The sequence below is a fragment of the Pipistrellus kuhlii genome, unplaced genomic scaffold (genome assembly GCF_014108245.1).
Source record: "Pipistrellus kuhlii isolate mPipKuh1 unplaced genomic scaffold, mPipKuh1.p scaffold_m20_p_1, whole genome shotgun sequence".
Taxonomy (NCBI): Eukaryota; Metazoa; Chordata; class Mammalia; order Chiroptera; family Vespertilionidae; genus Pipistrellus; species Pipistrellus kuhlii.
In genome coordinates this window covers 817,633-832,558 of record NW_023425404.1, presented here as the reverse complement: position 1 = coordinate 832,558, position 14,926 = coordinate 817,633, and the positions used below count along the sequence as shown (strand labels likewise).

Here is a 14,926-nt window from a genome sequence, read left to right as displayed (position 1 = left end):
AGCTAAAGTGCCAGGGCCACTGAGCTTTAGAAACGCATGGCTAACTTTAAGAATTCTCTGCATCTCTTACAGATGAGTGGTTAGTCTCTTCCAGCGCTTAACAGAGCCGGTGTTCTGCTCAATAAATCAATATCTGGAAAAGAGAGTTTAAAAAGAAAAGTTTGAGGGGAAAAAGTATTTAATAATTTAGGTTGAGTTTCTGTTTTGGGATCATCAGATCAATGCCCCCACTGAAGCACACACACAAAAATGCCGAGTAAGACACGAAAACAGCGGGGCCAGGCGATATCGTTGGGGTAGCTCGAGCCCAAAGCGGCTAGTGGAAAGCTGGCATCCCCAAGCCACTTTTGCCGGAGGCTGCGGGTCCATGCCTGCACCGGAACTGGGGTTTGGTGGCTGCTTGGAAGAAGATATGTTAATATGCCATTTTGGAATAACATACCATAACATTTAACTTATTTATACAACCTATTGGAAAGACAGGCATGTAAACACCAGTCGAGATTCCGGCTTGCCCAATTTGTTGTTTGTGTAAATTAATGCTAACGATCAGGAAACTTCATTTGACATTACACTATTCTGGCACCAAGTAAACATACGCATACATCATAACGCAGGAATTCTGCTCCCACGTACGTATCGGAGAGAAACACTTGCACACGGGCACCAGGAGCGAGGATACGAGACTGTTCAGACACTATTACTGGCAACAGCAAAAATAAACGGAATTGGGGGGGAGAAAAACTAAATGCTCACCAATGGGAGAATAGACAAACTATGGTAATGTCGTACAGTGGAATGCTATACACATTTAAAATGAGTGAATTACAACCTATAATAATAAAAGAATGATATGCTAATTAGGCCGGATGTCCTTCTGGATGAAGCCAGGGCTGCCAGGGAAGCCCGGTCCTGGGTGCCAGAGGGAAGCTGGTGCCGGCTGCCGGGGGAAGGAAAGCCTATTTTTGCATGAATTTTGTGCACCGGGTCTCTAGTTATATATAAAACAAGGATAAATATTAGAAACATACTGAGTGAAAAATGTAAGTCACAAAAGACTACTCTACATTTGACAGTCATTTATATAGTTTTAAAATGAGGAAGTTTTAAAATTAGGGAACTACACAGGCATGTGAATGTATACACATGTATGAATGTGTCTCTGTATGTTTGTATGTATGTATGTATTTTTAAAGCAGGAAAATAATAATCACTGAATTCCGGATAGTGGTTCCTAGGGTAGGAAAGATGGAAGATAGGATGAATGGAGAGCAAGTGGGTGTACGTGAGTTAATGGTAATGTTTTAATTCTTGGGTTAAATGCACTCATTGTAATGTTAAACACATTGACTTAAATAAACAAATGATAGCCAAGCATGAAAAAAAAATACTATTAAAAGAAATTAACTGCACACATTTACAAATTTACATGTTGTTCCAATCTGATTCAAACTATTACAGCCTCGTTTTAATTTATGCAAACTGTTAATATGCCATTTTGGAATAATTTACCATAACATTTAACTTATTTATACAACCTATTGGAAAGACTAGCATGTAAACACCAGTTGAAAATAAGGCAGGAAAACAGTGAATGTTACTTCCATGGAGCTAACTTAAGGAAGTATGAAACGTAGTTCCTTCAGCGCTAACAAACAAAAAAGCTGCCAGCCGCAAAAAGCTAAGTGCAATGAAACCTCTCAAAGATATCTAGCTGTAAAAATCTACACTGTTGCCCTAAGCGGTTTGGCTCAATGGAAAGAGCGTCGAACTGTGGACTGAAAGGTCCCAGGTTCGATTCTGGTCAAGAGCATGTTCCTTGGTTACAGGCACATCCCCAGTGGGGGTTGTGCAGAAGGCAGCTGATCGATGTTTCTCTCTCATTCATGTTTCTAACTCTCTATCCTTCTCCCTTTCTCTCTGTAAAAAATCAATAAAGTATATTTTTTTAAAATCGTCACTGTTAAAGATAGAGAACAAAGCTATGATTCTATATATCTACAACCCATTGGCCATAGACGGAATGTTAGTGCCCCACACCCCCACCCCAATTCATACACTGAAACCTAGCATGTGATGGTATCTGGAGGTGGAGCCTTTGGGGGCTGCTTAGTGCCCTTATGAAAGGGACCCCAAGGTGAGGACACACCAAAATGACAGCGGTCTGTGAACCAGGAATCATGTCCTCACCAGACTGACTCTGCCAGCACCCTGACCTGGGGCTGCAGCCCCTACGTCTCTTGCTTAAGCCCCAGCCTAGGGTCTCTGTCACAGCATCCCCAAGGGACTCTGACACCCTTGCAATGGAGAGTGCACGGTGACAAGATGAGACCCGGATCATAAATTAATCTGTGCCCGCCTCGGTGTGTGACCTCGGGTTGGTCATTTACTCTCACGTATGTAAAATAAGAGATGGTATGGATTGTTCTGTAAGGATTTTTTTTTTTTAGTGGTGAAAGTCTAGAACCTTGGAAGAAGCCATTCTAATAATGGGCAAAGTCAAGATGCAATTTCCTGCCTAGCCGATGTGGCTCAGAGGTTGAGTGTCAACCTATGAACCAGGAGGTGGCGGTTTGATTCCCCGTTCAGGGCACATGCCCGGATTTTGGTCTCGATTCTCAGTGCGGGGCAAGCAGGAGGTAACTGATCAATCCTCCTCTCATCATTGATGTTCCTATCTCTCCCTCTCCCTTCCTCTCTGAAATCAATAGAAATATATATATATTTTTAAAAGATGCAATAGGAGCATATTTGTGACCTAGTACTTGAGTGCCTTTCGATGCTAACAACGTCCGCAAGCTCTAAGGAGAGAATGGAGCATCATTTCAGCCCTACCAGGGGACCAGTCAAAGTGGGAACGTTTTATTACACAGAAGAGTGTGCAAATGGTAGATAAATCTGATTTTTGGTAGAGCAGAGGTATTTTGTGGAACAGCCTTTTCATGTCACTACACTAAGGCAAAAATTCATAAGTTAAGCATTAGGGTTCAAACATTAAGCATTCAGTTCTAGGATGTCAAAGAATTTGAAAGGTAAGGTAAATCTTGCAGAAATATTGCTCAAACTGCCTAATGTAAGAAAGAAAGACGAGCAATTGTTCAAAGGGAATTATGAACATTCCAACAGGCAGAAAATCCCAAGAGAGAGCCTATTCGCATGCTCAGGTGACACTTCACACATTCTCCACGTAATGTTAGACTCTGGACAAGCAGAGTCATATGTTTTCTCTCTTTATTTAAAAATATATTTTTATTGATTTCAGAGAAGGGAGAGGGAGAGAGATAGAAACATCAATGATGAGAGAGAATTATTGATCCTCCTGCATGCCTCGCACTGGGATTCTAGCCTGCACCCCAGGCATGTGTCCTGACCAGGAATTAAACCATGACCTCCTGGTTCATAGGTGGACGCTAAATCACTGACCCATGCCAGCATATATACTTTCTCTTTTTTAAAATTCTCTCTAAGCCCTCTGGGGGGAAATATATATAATACCAAATGAAATTTCCAAATCATTCGTGTGTGTGTGTGTGTGTGTGTGTGTGTGTCAGACATGTATCAAAAGGTATCCTATTTTTGAAAAGGAAAAGACAAGCCACAAACAGATAAAAAATTTTGTGACTCAAAAATGATAAAGGCTTTGTATCCAGAACATATAAAGAATCCCTTTAAACTGATATAAAAAATAACTCAACCTTTTTATGTGGTCCAATAATATGAACAACCAACCGGCTAGCAGGCATGATGTTGACTTTGACGAGTAATCAGGGAAACTGACATTACAGTAAGATGCCATTTCCCACCCAGCGGACTGGCACGCACTCAGGAGCTGAATAACATGTGCTGATGAGGACACGGTGGGAAGGGATTCTAACGTGCCGGTAAGTGAGAAGGGGAAGGGCCACGGAGGAAGGGCGTCAGGCGCAGACACGCACAGCGATGACCCTGCCATCCCCCTCCATGTAGGTGCCCGCAGAAGCTCTGCCATCGAGGTCCAGAATACGCACTGCAGCCCCATTCACAACAACGGAGGAGTCATCAGTAGGAGGATGAACGTATAAATGTGATGGAGGAGAATGTCTGGGGGAAACGCCCTTTTCCACGTCTTCATATTTCCACGCGGAGGAACCACTTCAGGAGTACCATTCCCAACCTCTCCACCTCCTCAACATCCTTCCTAGAGAAGTGACTTGTCTCCTCTGTGCCCCTCCTCCTGCTCGCTATGGGCTCTGCTCCCCCGGGTCACAGGGGCGCCCTCCTGGGGGAGTCCCAGGCTAACTACACAACCAGTGCTGGAAAGGGTAAAACCTATTTAATTCTGGCTGCCTTCTAGCAAGCCCAACCCTCCAAGAGGCTCTCTCACAAACAAAGCTGGCACTTTTACCCACTACTCTCTAACACTTGCATCTATTTCTCAGCTTGGTCTAGGGGCAAGCTAGTGTGCCCCTTTGCGCCCCGACACAACACTAGACAGCAGGGAAAATTAAGGAGAGACACATGTGTTAACATGGATAAGTCTTAAAACTATCAGACGAAGAAAAGCAACTTGCATTTATGTAAGGTTTAAAAATATACAGAACAATACCACGTATTATTTAAAATGCATAAATCTGTGTCATAAAATATAAAGGCACACATGAATGATTTTTAAAATCGAGCTAGGGGCCCTAACCGGTTTGGCTCGGTGGGTAGAGCGTCAGCCTGTGGGCTGAAAGGTCCCAGGTTCGATTCCGGTCAAGGGCATGTACGTTGGTTGCAGGCACACCTCCAATAGGGGATATGCAGGAGGCAGCTGATTGATAGTTCTCTCTCATTAATGTTTCTAACTCTCTATATCCCTCCCTTCCTTTCTGTAAAAAAAAAAAATTAATTAAAAAAATATATTTTTTAATTGAGCTAGGGGAAGAGGGAGGGAAAGGCAACCGGCCGGTCTGCCCAAGGGGCCTGAATCCTGTTTGCAATGGAACGCTTTGCTTCTGACCCTGGGAGGAACATACATATTTTTTTCTTTCCTGCCTCAAATATTTGCGTATGTAGTGTACACAGACTTATATACCACACGCCCATCTATCAGGGAAACACAGCAGAGTTGAAGTTGCTATGAGAGCTGTGTGCTCTGGGAAGAGGCTCTGGCAGTGCCTGGAGACAGATGCTGAAGGCAGCGCCGGTGTGGGGTGCTCCCAGACAGGAGGAAGGCCTAAGAGACACATGAAAACCTGCTCAAAGTCACTAATCATCAGAGAGATGCAAATCAAAACGACAATGTGCTAACATCTCACACCTGTCAGAATGGCTATCATCAACAAGTCAACAAATGACAAGTGCTGGCGAGGATGCGGAAAAAAAGGAACCCTCGTGCACTGCTGGTGGGAATGCAGACTGGGGCAGCCACTGTGGAGAACAGTGTGGCGTTTCCTCAAGAAACTAAAAATGGGACTCCCATTTGACCCAGTGATCCCACTCCTAGGAATATATCCCAAGAAAATAGAAACACGAATCAGAAAGGATACATGCACCCCTATGTTCATAGCAGCCCAATTCACCAAAGCTAGGATTTGGAAACAGCCTAAGTGCCCATCAGCAGAGGAGTGGATTAAAAAACTGTGGTACATCTACACAATGGAATACTACGCTGCGGTAAAAAAGAAGTTATTACCATTTGCAGCGACATGGACGGAGATGGAGAGCATTATGCTAAATGAAATAAGCCAGGCAGAGAAAGATAAATATCACATGATCTCACTCATTTATGGAATATAATGAACAACAGAAACTGATGAACAAAAATATATCCAGAGACAGAGAAACATTGATCAGAAAGCCAAACCTCAGGGAAGGTAGGAGACAGTGGGGGTAAGGAGGAGAGAGATCAACCAAAGGACTTATATGCATGCATATGAGCCTAATCAATGGACACAGACTACAGGAGGGTGGGGCATGCATGGGAAGTGGGGGGCAATGGGGGAATAAGGACACATATGTAAACCTTAATCAATAAAGAAATAAAAAGAAAACCTAGTAAACCACCGACTGGGAGAGTTGGGACAAACGAAGCCAAGCAGGCATCCGAGCAGTGGAATCTCCAGCAGCAAACGGGGGATGGGCTTCTAGATCTTGCCCAAACGACTGTCTTTTTAAAAATAACAAAATATTTTTATTAATGATATCTGGAGGAAGAGCCAGTAAGTGCTCTTAGTAATGCATTTCAGTGTCTTTGAAATCCCTGGAAAGTTAAATTTAGTGGAAATTTTAAGTCCACATATTATGACCACATATTATGACACAGAAAGAATTCAGTCTATATTATTTCCCCGATTCCCTTGTCTCAGTCAGACACCCTGAATCTTCACCGTAATAACAGAACAGAGTCTACAAATCTGCATAGCTACATTAAAAAAATATATGTATATTTTTTAACCCTTGCCGGTTTGGCTTAGTTGCAGACTGAAGGGTCCCGGGGTCAATTCTGGTCAAGGGCATGTACCTAGGTTGCAGGCTTGAGACCCGGCCCTCGTTGTGTGCGGGAGGCAGCTAATTGATGTCTCTCTCACATTAATGTCTGTCTGTCTGTCTGTCTGTCTGTCCCCCTCCCTTATACTCTCTCTAAAAATCAATGGAAAAATATTCTTGGGTGAGGATTAACCAAAAATTAAAAAATAAAACAGATATTTTTAACCTTTCATGTATTTTTTTATATATATTTTATTGATTTTACACAGAGAGGAATTGAGAGGGACAGAGAGTTAGAAACGTCGATGAGAGAGAAACATCGACCAGCCACCTCTTGCACCACCCCCACAGGGGATGTGCCCGCAACCAAGGTACATGCCTTTGACCAGAATCGAACCCGGGACCTTTCAGTCCGCAGGCCGACGCTCTATCCACTGAGCCAAACTGGTCCTGGCTAACCTTTCATGTATTTTATTTATTTGCTAATTTTTAACAACTTCCTTCCTCCAGAAGAGAGGCATTCAAATGATAAACCCTTTTGGACAGACGCATGCATAAGCCTCGAACCCAATTTTTCATGTCTGTCTCCAAGGACGGGGAACAACGGAAGACTGCACTAACGTCACAGATCACCGACATCCACACTGGCTGCGTGCTCCTTGATACCATTTTACAATATGTAACTAAGGATAAATGAGATGCTAGAAAAGGCCGCTGACTACTGATTGGAGTAACAGATACAATCTCGGAGGGCCGCTATCCAGTGAAAGCCTCCACATCGCCTGCGCACTCGTCTGGTGAGGATTAACAACAAAAAAATGCTTTCCCTAACCTCCCATCTAAAACTACCCCCCCTTCTCAACTCAGTCATTCTGTCATTTATTCCAGCTTACTCCCTTACAACCTATCTCTGCCTGAAGTCACCTGTTGACTCAGTCATTGTCTGCCTTCTTACTGTGACCTCTGTGAACTGTGAACTCCCGGGCAGCAGGGACCTACTTTGCTCTGTTCAGGGCTCTCACCCAGCATCCAGAAAGATATGAGGCACACAGTAGGTGCTCAATAACCATTGGCTGAATGGATTTGTGAATATATGCCTGCCCAATTTAAAAGTCCTCATGTCAGGGCTTCTAAGACTATAGCAGATGCATTCCCTATTTTAACAAATTCAAACTCTTTAATATTGAGTTCACTTAAAAAGAGGGGAGAGTAGAAGAAAATGGAATTCTTAGAAGGAGTATCGGAGAGAGCAGACACCACCCAGATCACCAAAGTGGATATTATTGAATTTACATATTTTAATCACACAGATCTGATCCATTAAAAACAAAAAACATAAACAAAAAAAATCCTTTCACTAGTTTTACACGAGGCACTAATTTCATTATATTTTGTTACCAATGCTCTTACATTATTTTCTATCCAAATTACCATGTGCTTTTCTAGCAATGATATAAGCTATCGCAATGCTGCAGGTATTCTTGTCGTCTGGGCAACAGTACGAGGTGAAATGCAATATGAACATATTACTGAGTAAAATGCCTATGAGATGGGATGCCTTCTCTCAGCCAGAAAAAGGAGACACAACACATTAGGGCAGTCGTTAGGAGTAAGAGCCCATGAAGAGCCCTGCCTGTGTTAGGCATGAATGGGATGCTCCTACATGCCTACAGGATCTGAATAACTATTTTACTGAGTACACATTTAAAGGGGAAAGCGATCCCTTAGAAAAGCAAACTCAAGAATCATTCCAACACAATTTTACTGGCACAGTTCCTGAATCTGACTATCGTGAGCGACTTTGTCTATGTTAAATGTAAACGCCTCATTTTTCAAGCTGACCTGCTAAAACGAATGTTTTGTTTTATTTTATTTTTAAAAATTTTATTGAATGTATTGGGGTGACATTAGTATAACCATATAGGTCTCGGGCATACAATTCTATACTACATCATCTGTATATCGTATTGTGTTCACCACCCCAAGTCAAATCTGTTTACCGCCCCCTCCCCCATTTTCCCTCTTCTACCTCTGCCACTCCCCCCACTTCCCCTCTGGTAATCACCATACTGTTGTCTGTGTCTATGAGGATTTTTTGTTTTGTTTTGCTTTGCTTAATCCTTTCACCTTTTTCACCCCGCCTCCCTTCCGCACTCCCCTCTGACAGCTGTCAGTCTGTTCTCTGTATCCATGAGTCTGTTTCTATTTTGTTAGTTTTGTATAGCCCCAGAGGCATTAAAAAAAAATAAAATCTACTTTTATAAAAGCAAAGATCATTCTGTCTGAAATGAAGTTTCATTTTTTTTAAATTTCATGATTTTGAAAAAAAAACATATATACTCTTGGAAGCCATCGTCATTTCCCATGAAAGAAAATGTTACTGGGACACAGCAGTATCACAAAAGTGAAATACACACTGTCAGGTAAGGCTGCTGCGCTGTTTGGCAGATGCAGAGCTTGCTTCCATATAGTGGGGAGGAGAGGGGGGAGGAGGCAACTCCAGCTGTTCGAAAACCGAGGACACAAGGTTCTTTAAAATTAGACTTGTAAAAATATTAGCATTTTAAACATCGATATTAGCTTCGGATTATACACTGAGTGTCCAGATTATTATGATCTCAGAACACATAATAAGTCACTTAGTGTATGTGTGTGTGTGTGTGTGTGTATATATACATATATACATATACATGTGTGTGTATATACATATATATACATATATATGTGTGTTGCATGGGTGGGGTCTGGCCAGCCTGGCCAGGAGGAGGGAACATGGGTGGTTGACTGGCCTGCCTGCTGATCGAACTCCTGGTTGAGGAGACAATTTGCATATTAACCTTTTATTATATAGGATATACACTGAATGGCCAGATTATTATGCGTTCAGAGATCATAATAATCTGGACACTCAGTGTATTCAGGAAAGTATGAGACAAAACAGAATTACTGTATTGGGGCATGTAAATAATCACAATTTATTATCTACTTTTAAGACCCTTTCTATAGAAATGTAAATTTTAAAATGCATCGGCTGCGATTAAAGAAGTATCACAAACAAACCTCACCTTCTGTGTGCACACAGTGGGGACTCGGCAGCAGATGGGACCTTTGTGGAAGGAGGTGTATTCCCAAGATCACCCTCAGATATAGCGATTTGCTATTTTTTGCTACAGTCCTTGATCAAAGTCAGTCACAGGTCGGTTCAAATTCAGAGGGCAGAGAAATCAACTCTACGTCTTATTTCTTTTTTTTTGTTTGTTTGTTAATCCTCACTGAAGGAAATGCTTTCCATTAATTTTTTTTTTTTTAAGAGAGAATGAAAGGGAGGGGGGAGGAGAGAAAGGAGAGAGAGAGAGAAAGATCGATATGAGAGAGCCAAATCTATTGGTTGCCTCCCTCACGCACCCCAACCAGAGCAGGGAACCTGCAACCCAGGTACGTGTCCTTCACAGGAATCGAACCTGCGACCCTTTGGTTCGCAGGCCTATGCTCTCACCACTGATCCATGCTGACCAGGGTTCAACTCTATCTCTTGATGGGAAGAAGGCCAACCCACTTTGCACAGGGCTTACTGACAGGGGTGGGGCGTTGTGACCAACCTTACAAACAACCAATCGCCCCAACAAGTGAAGGCGTGTGGTTCTTTTCCAGTGCAGAGGGTCTCTGAATAAGTCTTGGGGGGCTCATGGGAGATATTCACTCAATGAGTTCAATGTGAGAGGTTCACTGCAGTTACCGCAAAACCTTCTATCCTCACACGTGCACCTGGGCATGGACCTTGCACTCTGGCATGCACAGCAATGCATCAGGTGTGTGAGGGGCTGTCTCCCCTCCCCCGTGCACCCTGAACGGCAGATCACAGACGGGAAGAGCTGTGCTGCCATGCAGGCAGGCAGCATGTGCTTAGCGCAAACTGAGAAGTCCCGACATCACAGACGGGATGGTCACCGAGGATGATCAGAACGCCTGCCGGGGAGGGTACCCGAGGAAGGAGCAGGGCTCAGACAGCAGGTCCAGTGGAAAGCCCATCCCGGAAAGGAGTCACCATGCCCGAAGGGGCCCCGTGGGAAAAAGGCAGGATGTGTTCAGGTAACTGGTTCCTCGGTTAGGGGAGAAGTTAGCAGAAGAACCTAAGAGGAGGGTAGGAGCCGGAGGGCAGCCAACCTTGAATTCTGAGTTCAGGACTTTGGACTGAACATCCAGGTGAGGCCTACACCCCCTGGACTAAGGAGATAGGAAGAGGGCTGACAGCAGAAAGACACAGAGCACAGAGAGGGACTGGGTGATCGAATGGATCCAAGCAAAGGCAGAAGGAAAAATCAATGGTAACTGCAAGAACGAATCTGAGAAAATCGCGGTATCACTGACAGAATTCGAAAGACAGAGCCGACTCGAGGACAAGGATAATGACTTCCACCTTAAAGATGACGAGCTGAAGGTGACATCAAGCACCTGGGAACATTATTGGCCATTTAGTAACTGTGTGACCTCGGGGACACTGTTTACCTCTCTAAGCTCAGTTTTCGTATCTGTAAAATAGGAGGAATAAGAGTGTACACCTCATTCAGTTATTGTGAGGATTGGATGAAATAATGGCTACCTGGCACCCATTAAAGCACTAAAAAAAATGACATACTTTTGCCATCATTATCCAATTTATCACTTGACGAATAGCCCAATGACTCTTTTGTGTCACATGAACTCATGACTATCTGATAAACCTCTTATTGGGTCCTTTTTCTCTCTCTCCCTCTCTCAATACAACAGATAATTTAAAACATTCTATGCTAATGGCAGTCCTTATAAATTTTCCACAGCGTTTGGGTCTGAGCAATTTATAACCTGGAGAAGGCTCCAATTCTACGACAGATTTATCACTGCAAACCATTAAAACCGGTATGTCAGCTGGCCCATCAGGATTAGATGTGAACATGGGACGGCTGTGGTCTTTCCTGGAACCCGTAGTCAGACATGCTATCCACTGGTCCAGGCTGCGATTGTGGTTTTTCCTAAAAAGCATTACCCATAGTTTAAATGGGGCTTCTGTACATTGAAAAGCTTGGGGGAGAGGGAGAAATTTATATACATATATATATATATATATATATATATATATATATATATATATATATATATATGTATGTTACAGCCATAGATTATATAGCTCTATTTTTGACTGAAATTTTATATGCTGTCTAGATCTTTATTCTATTGAAATTGAACTGGAAAAGGGCCCTTCAATAAAATGATTTTTTCGAAATCTGTAAACCATAGTAGATCTGACTGAGCTCTGCCCCTTCTTCGGGTCCCCTCCCCGATATATGAATATGTATGTATGTGTGTGTGTGTGTGTGTGTATATATATATAGAGAGAGAGAGAGGGGGGGGGGGGGGAGAACATGACTTAATAATAATTTGCAACAGCTCGTCATCTTTAAGGTGGAAGCTTTCTCTTTTGCTTTCTTTGTTTGGGATTTTAAAAAATAAGATTAAACAGCATACGATTCCATGGTAATAACGTAGCCTCAGAGGGGACATTAGAAATGGGGAAACTGAGAGAAGGTAAACCCCAGGGGAAGTCTGAGAATTTAACACTGCAATTCTTAGCAAGCCTGGGAAGCGATGAGCACAAATAGGTATCATGTACACAGTAGGCGCTTAATAAACATCGGTTAAATAATGCTGAATGAAATGGAAGAAACTAAATTATTTGCTTTTTTTCTTTTGTTCTTCATTTCTTATCATGTGCACTATTAACGATCACTTTCTTTAGAGTCGGAAGACAAGAGGCACGGAAACAGAGACTCGAAGTCCTTCAGAAGCGGAGGCTGAAATCCAGAGAGGTACCAGGCTTGTCCAAGTCGGTCTCCCCTACTATGGGATCCGAGCCCGAAGAACGGCCCCACGGCCCCGGGCACATCCCGCCCCCCCACGGTGGTGAAGAAAGAGCTATGGAGCCGAAACCGGTTTGGCTCAATGGATAGGGCGTCAGCTTGGGGACTGAAGGGTCCCGGGTTCGATTCCGGTCAAGGGCATGTACCTTGGTGCGGGCACATCTCCAGTGGGGGGTGTGCAAGAGGCAGCTCTTGTCGATGTTTCTAACTCGCTCTCTCTCTCCCTTCCTCTCTGTACAAAATCAATAATATTTTTTTTAAAAAAGAAAGAGCTATGGAGACACTCAAGCCAATCTTGTGATTTGTTTCAAGGCCTAACAGAAGGCTAAGATAGATTCCAAGAAACGTGGATTTCAATTATTTGAGCCATAAATGTTTCCCATTATGATGTTTAAACAGTTCGTGACAGTCTAAAATACGGACATTTTTGCCATTAGAGCAGTCACATCTTACAGCATTGCAGGATGAGGGTTTTTTGATATTTTTATCAAAAGATTTTATGGCCAGATTGTCAGGAATCCAGGGGGGTAAAATGTACAATTCAGCGAGTGTTTTCCTATATCCACAGCCGTCGGTCTATGAAAAGGGTTATAGCCATAGATTATATAGCTCTATTTTTGACTGTGAAAATTTATATGCTGTCTAGATCTTTATTCTATTGAAATTGAACTGGAAAAGGGCCCTTCAATAAAATGATTCTTTCTAAATCTGTAAACCGTAGTAGATCTGACTGATAAAAAAGACTCAAAATCCCTTGAAAGGGTGCGCATGGGGAGAGATCCAAAAGGGAAGGCAAAGGTAGTCCCTTGCAGGATGGATATGTTTATTCGTGTTTCCAATCTGGAGTCAGGCTGTCTGCATCAAAGCCAGGTTCTACCAGTCACTATGACCTTAGCCAAGTTACTCAGACACTCTGTGCCTCAGTTTCCTCATCTGTAAAATGAGTGATTAACAGTAGCCACTTTGGGGGCTTGCTGTGTGGATCAAATGAGTTAAGACAAGCAATCACGTAGAACAGGTGTCTTGGCATACAGTAGGCACTGGTTAGGTGTTGGTTATTCTGACCGCTCCCTCGTGTCTCCTTACCTTACCAACTACTACATCTTTCCATCCAGGGATTCTTCAGAACCTAGCTCAGTTGTGAAGTTCCTGGATTCCCCCGGCTGAAATGAAATCCTTTGTTCTTCCATGTGGGCGCCACTTTCTGCCTTACCTTATGGCCACTCCATGAGACTGTCCCTGCCCGGTGGGTGGCCCCCAAAATGCCTTGCGTGTGCTCATAACTATCTGCGGGATAAATCAACATACAGAGCTGTCTTCTATTGCCTTACCAACGAGGAGCTGCTGTTACCACTATTTCTCAGGAGGAAAGGCTGGTCTGAGGAGGCCCAAACGGCAAAGCTGAGGCAAACATCACGACTGCCCTCTGGAATAGAGCATAACTTATGAAAGGCATAGCTAGTTTGACTTCATGAAAACTAAGGGAATTTCTGGGACAAAATCAGCACAGAATAAAACCTCCGATTTAAAATGCACCTGGTCTGTGTCCCCTCCCCACCCACCACCCACCCCCTAAAATGGGCTGGGTGTAGCACTATGATCATCTCTCAATTACCCAAAGTGAAAAGGAGTGGACCTTCCGAGATAAATGCCCATCTGGCTGCGGCCCAAAACCTTCCACATTCTCCTGCCTCTTTCTCTAGGATGATGTAGACACCTTCACAAAAACATCAACAGTGTGTATCTACTCTGGGCCAGGCATAGTGTTTTTATATGCATTCGCGCATTTAATCCTCCAAACAGCTCTAGGATGTCGATTCTCCTCATTTCTACAGTTTACAGATAAGGAAACGGAGGCACAGAGAAGTTAAGTAACTTTCCCAAAGTATATCGGCTAGCTCAACTCATCTTATTTCAATCCATCTTCCCATCTTCCCACATGTACTGTCCAATATGGCGGTGCAGTGGGGACCAGTGTGGAATACCTAGGGATACTCAACGGCTTGTTGGGAAAAGAGGGTCAGTGGAATTCTCTCGAGTGCAGGTCTGGTCTGGTCTGGTGTGGGTGGGCAGGAAGGGCCAACCATGTGAGTTACAATAAATTTCAGGGGTCTGAGGAGCTCAGGCTAGATGCAAGTCTACCCCAAATCCTAGGGGATGCAAGCTGGTAGGCAAAGCAATGGATTCTCTGGGCATCAGTGCTATGGGGGACCCAGTGGATGTTCCAGATGACACATTCACTGCAGAGCAGAGACAGCCAGGAGCTTGGGAGAAGGCAGAGCTCTGGCCTTCGGGACAGGAAGCTAGGAAAGGGGAGTGGGAGTTTGAAAGAAGCCTTCGTGCTCATCAGGAAAACGCAAGGAGCTGGACATGCTGAGCTGGACACACGCTGTGGGGATGAGGAGAAAGTGTGTTTGGGAAGGTGGTGCCTGAGATCAACCCACAGAGAGGCCACCCTTGCCACCTTCGAGTGAGCCATTCTCCGCACCGCAACAGGAGAGATGGGGAAAACCAGAGATCTGATCATGTCACTTCCCTGCACGTGTCAATGGCTTCTCAAAGTCCTCAGGACGAAGTTCAGA

At 43.7% G+C, this 14,926-nt stretch overlaps 1 protein-coding gene across 2 annotated transcripts in view; it reads right to left on the bottom strand.

Moving 5' to 3' along the window:
• The window catches only part of EFCAB11 (EF-hand calcium binding domain 11), a 123,391-nt gene that overhangs the window by 67,942 nt on the left and 40,523 nt on the right, over window positions 1-14,926 (bottom strand). Inside the window, exon 6 of one of the 2 annotated variants that reach the window (XM_036429253.2) lies at window positions 109-133. The exons of the other annotated variant lie outside the window; for it this stretch is intronic. Within the exon in view, the coding sequence (XP_036285146.1) occupies window positions 127-133 (7 nt within the window). The 3' untranslated portion in view covers window positions 109-126. Of the gene's footprint in view, window positions 1-108; window positions 134-14,926 lie in introns of those variants that run through there. 2 annotated transcript variants of the gene reach the window in all.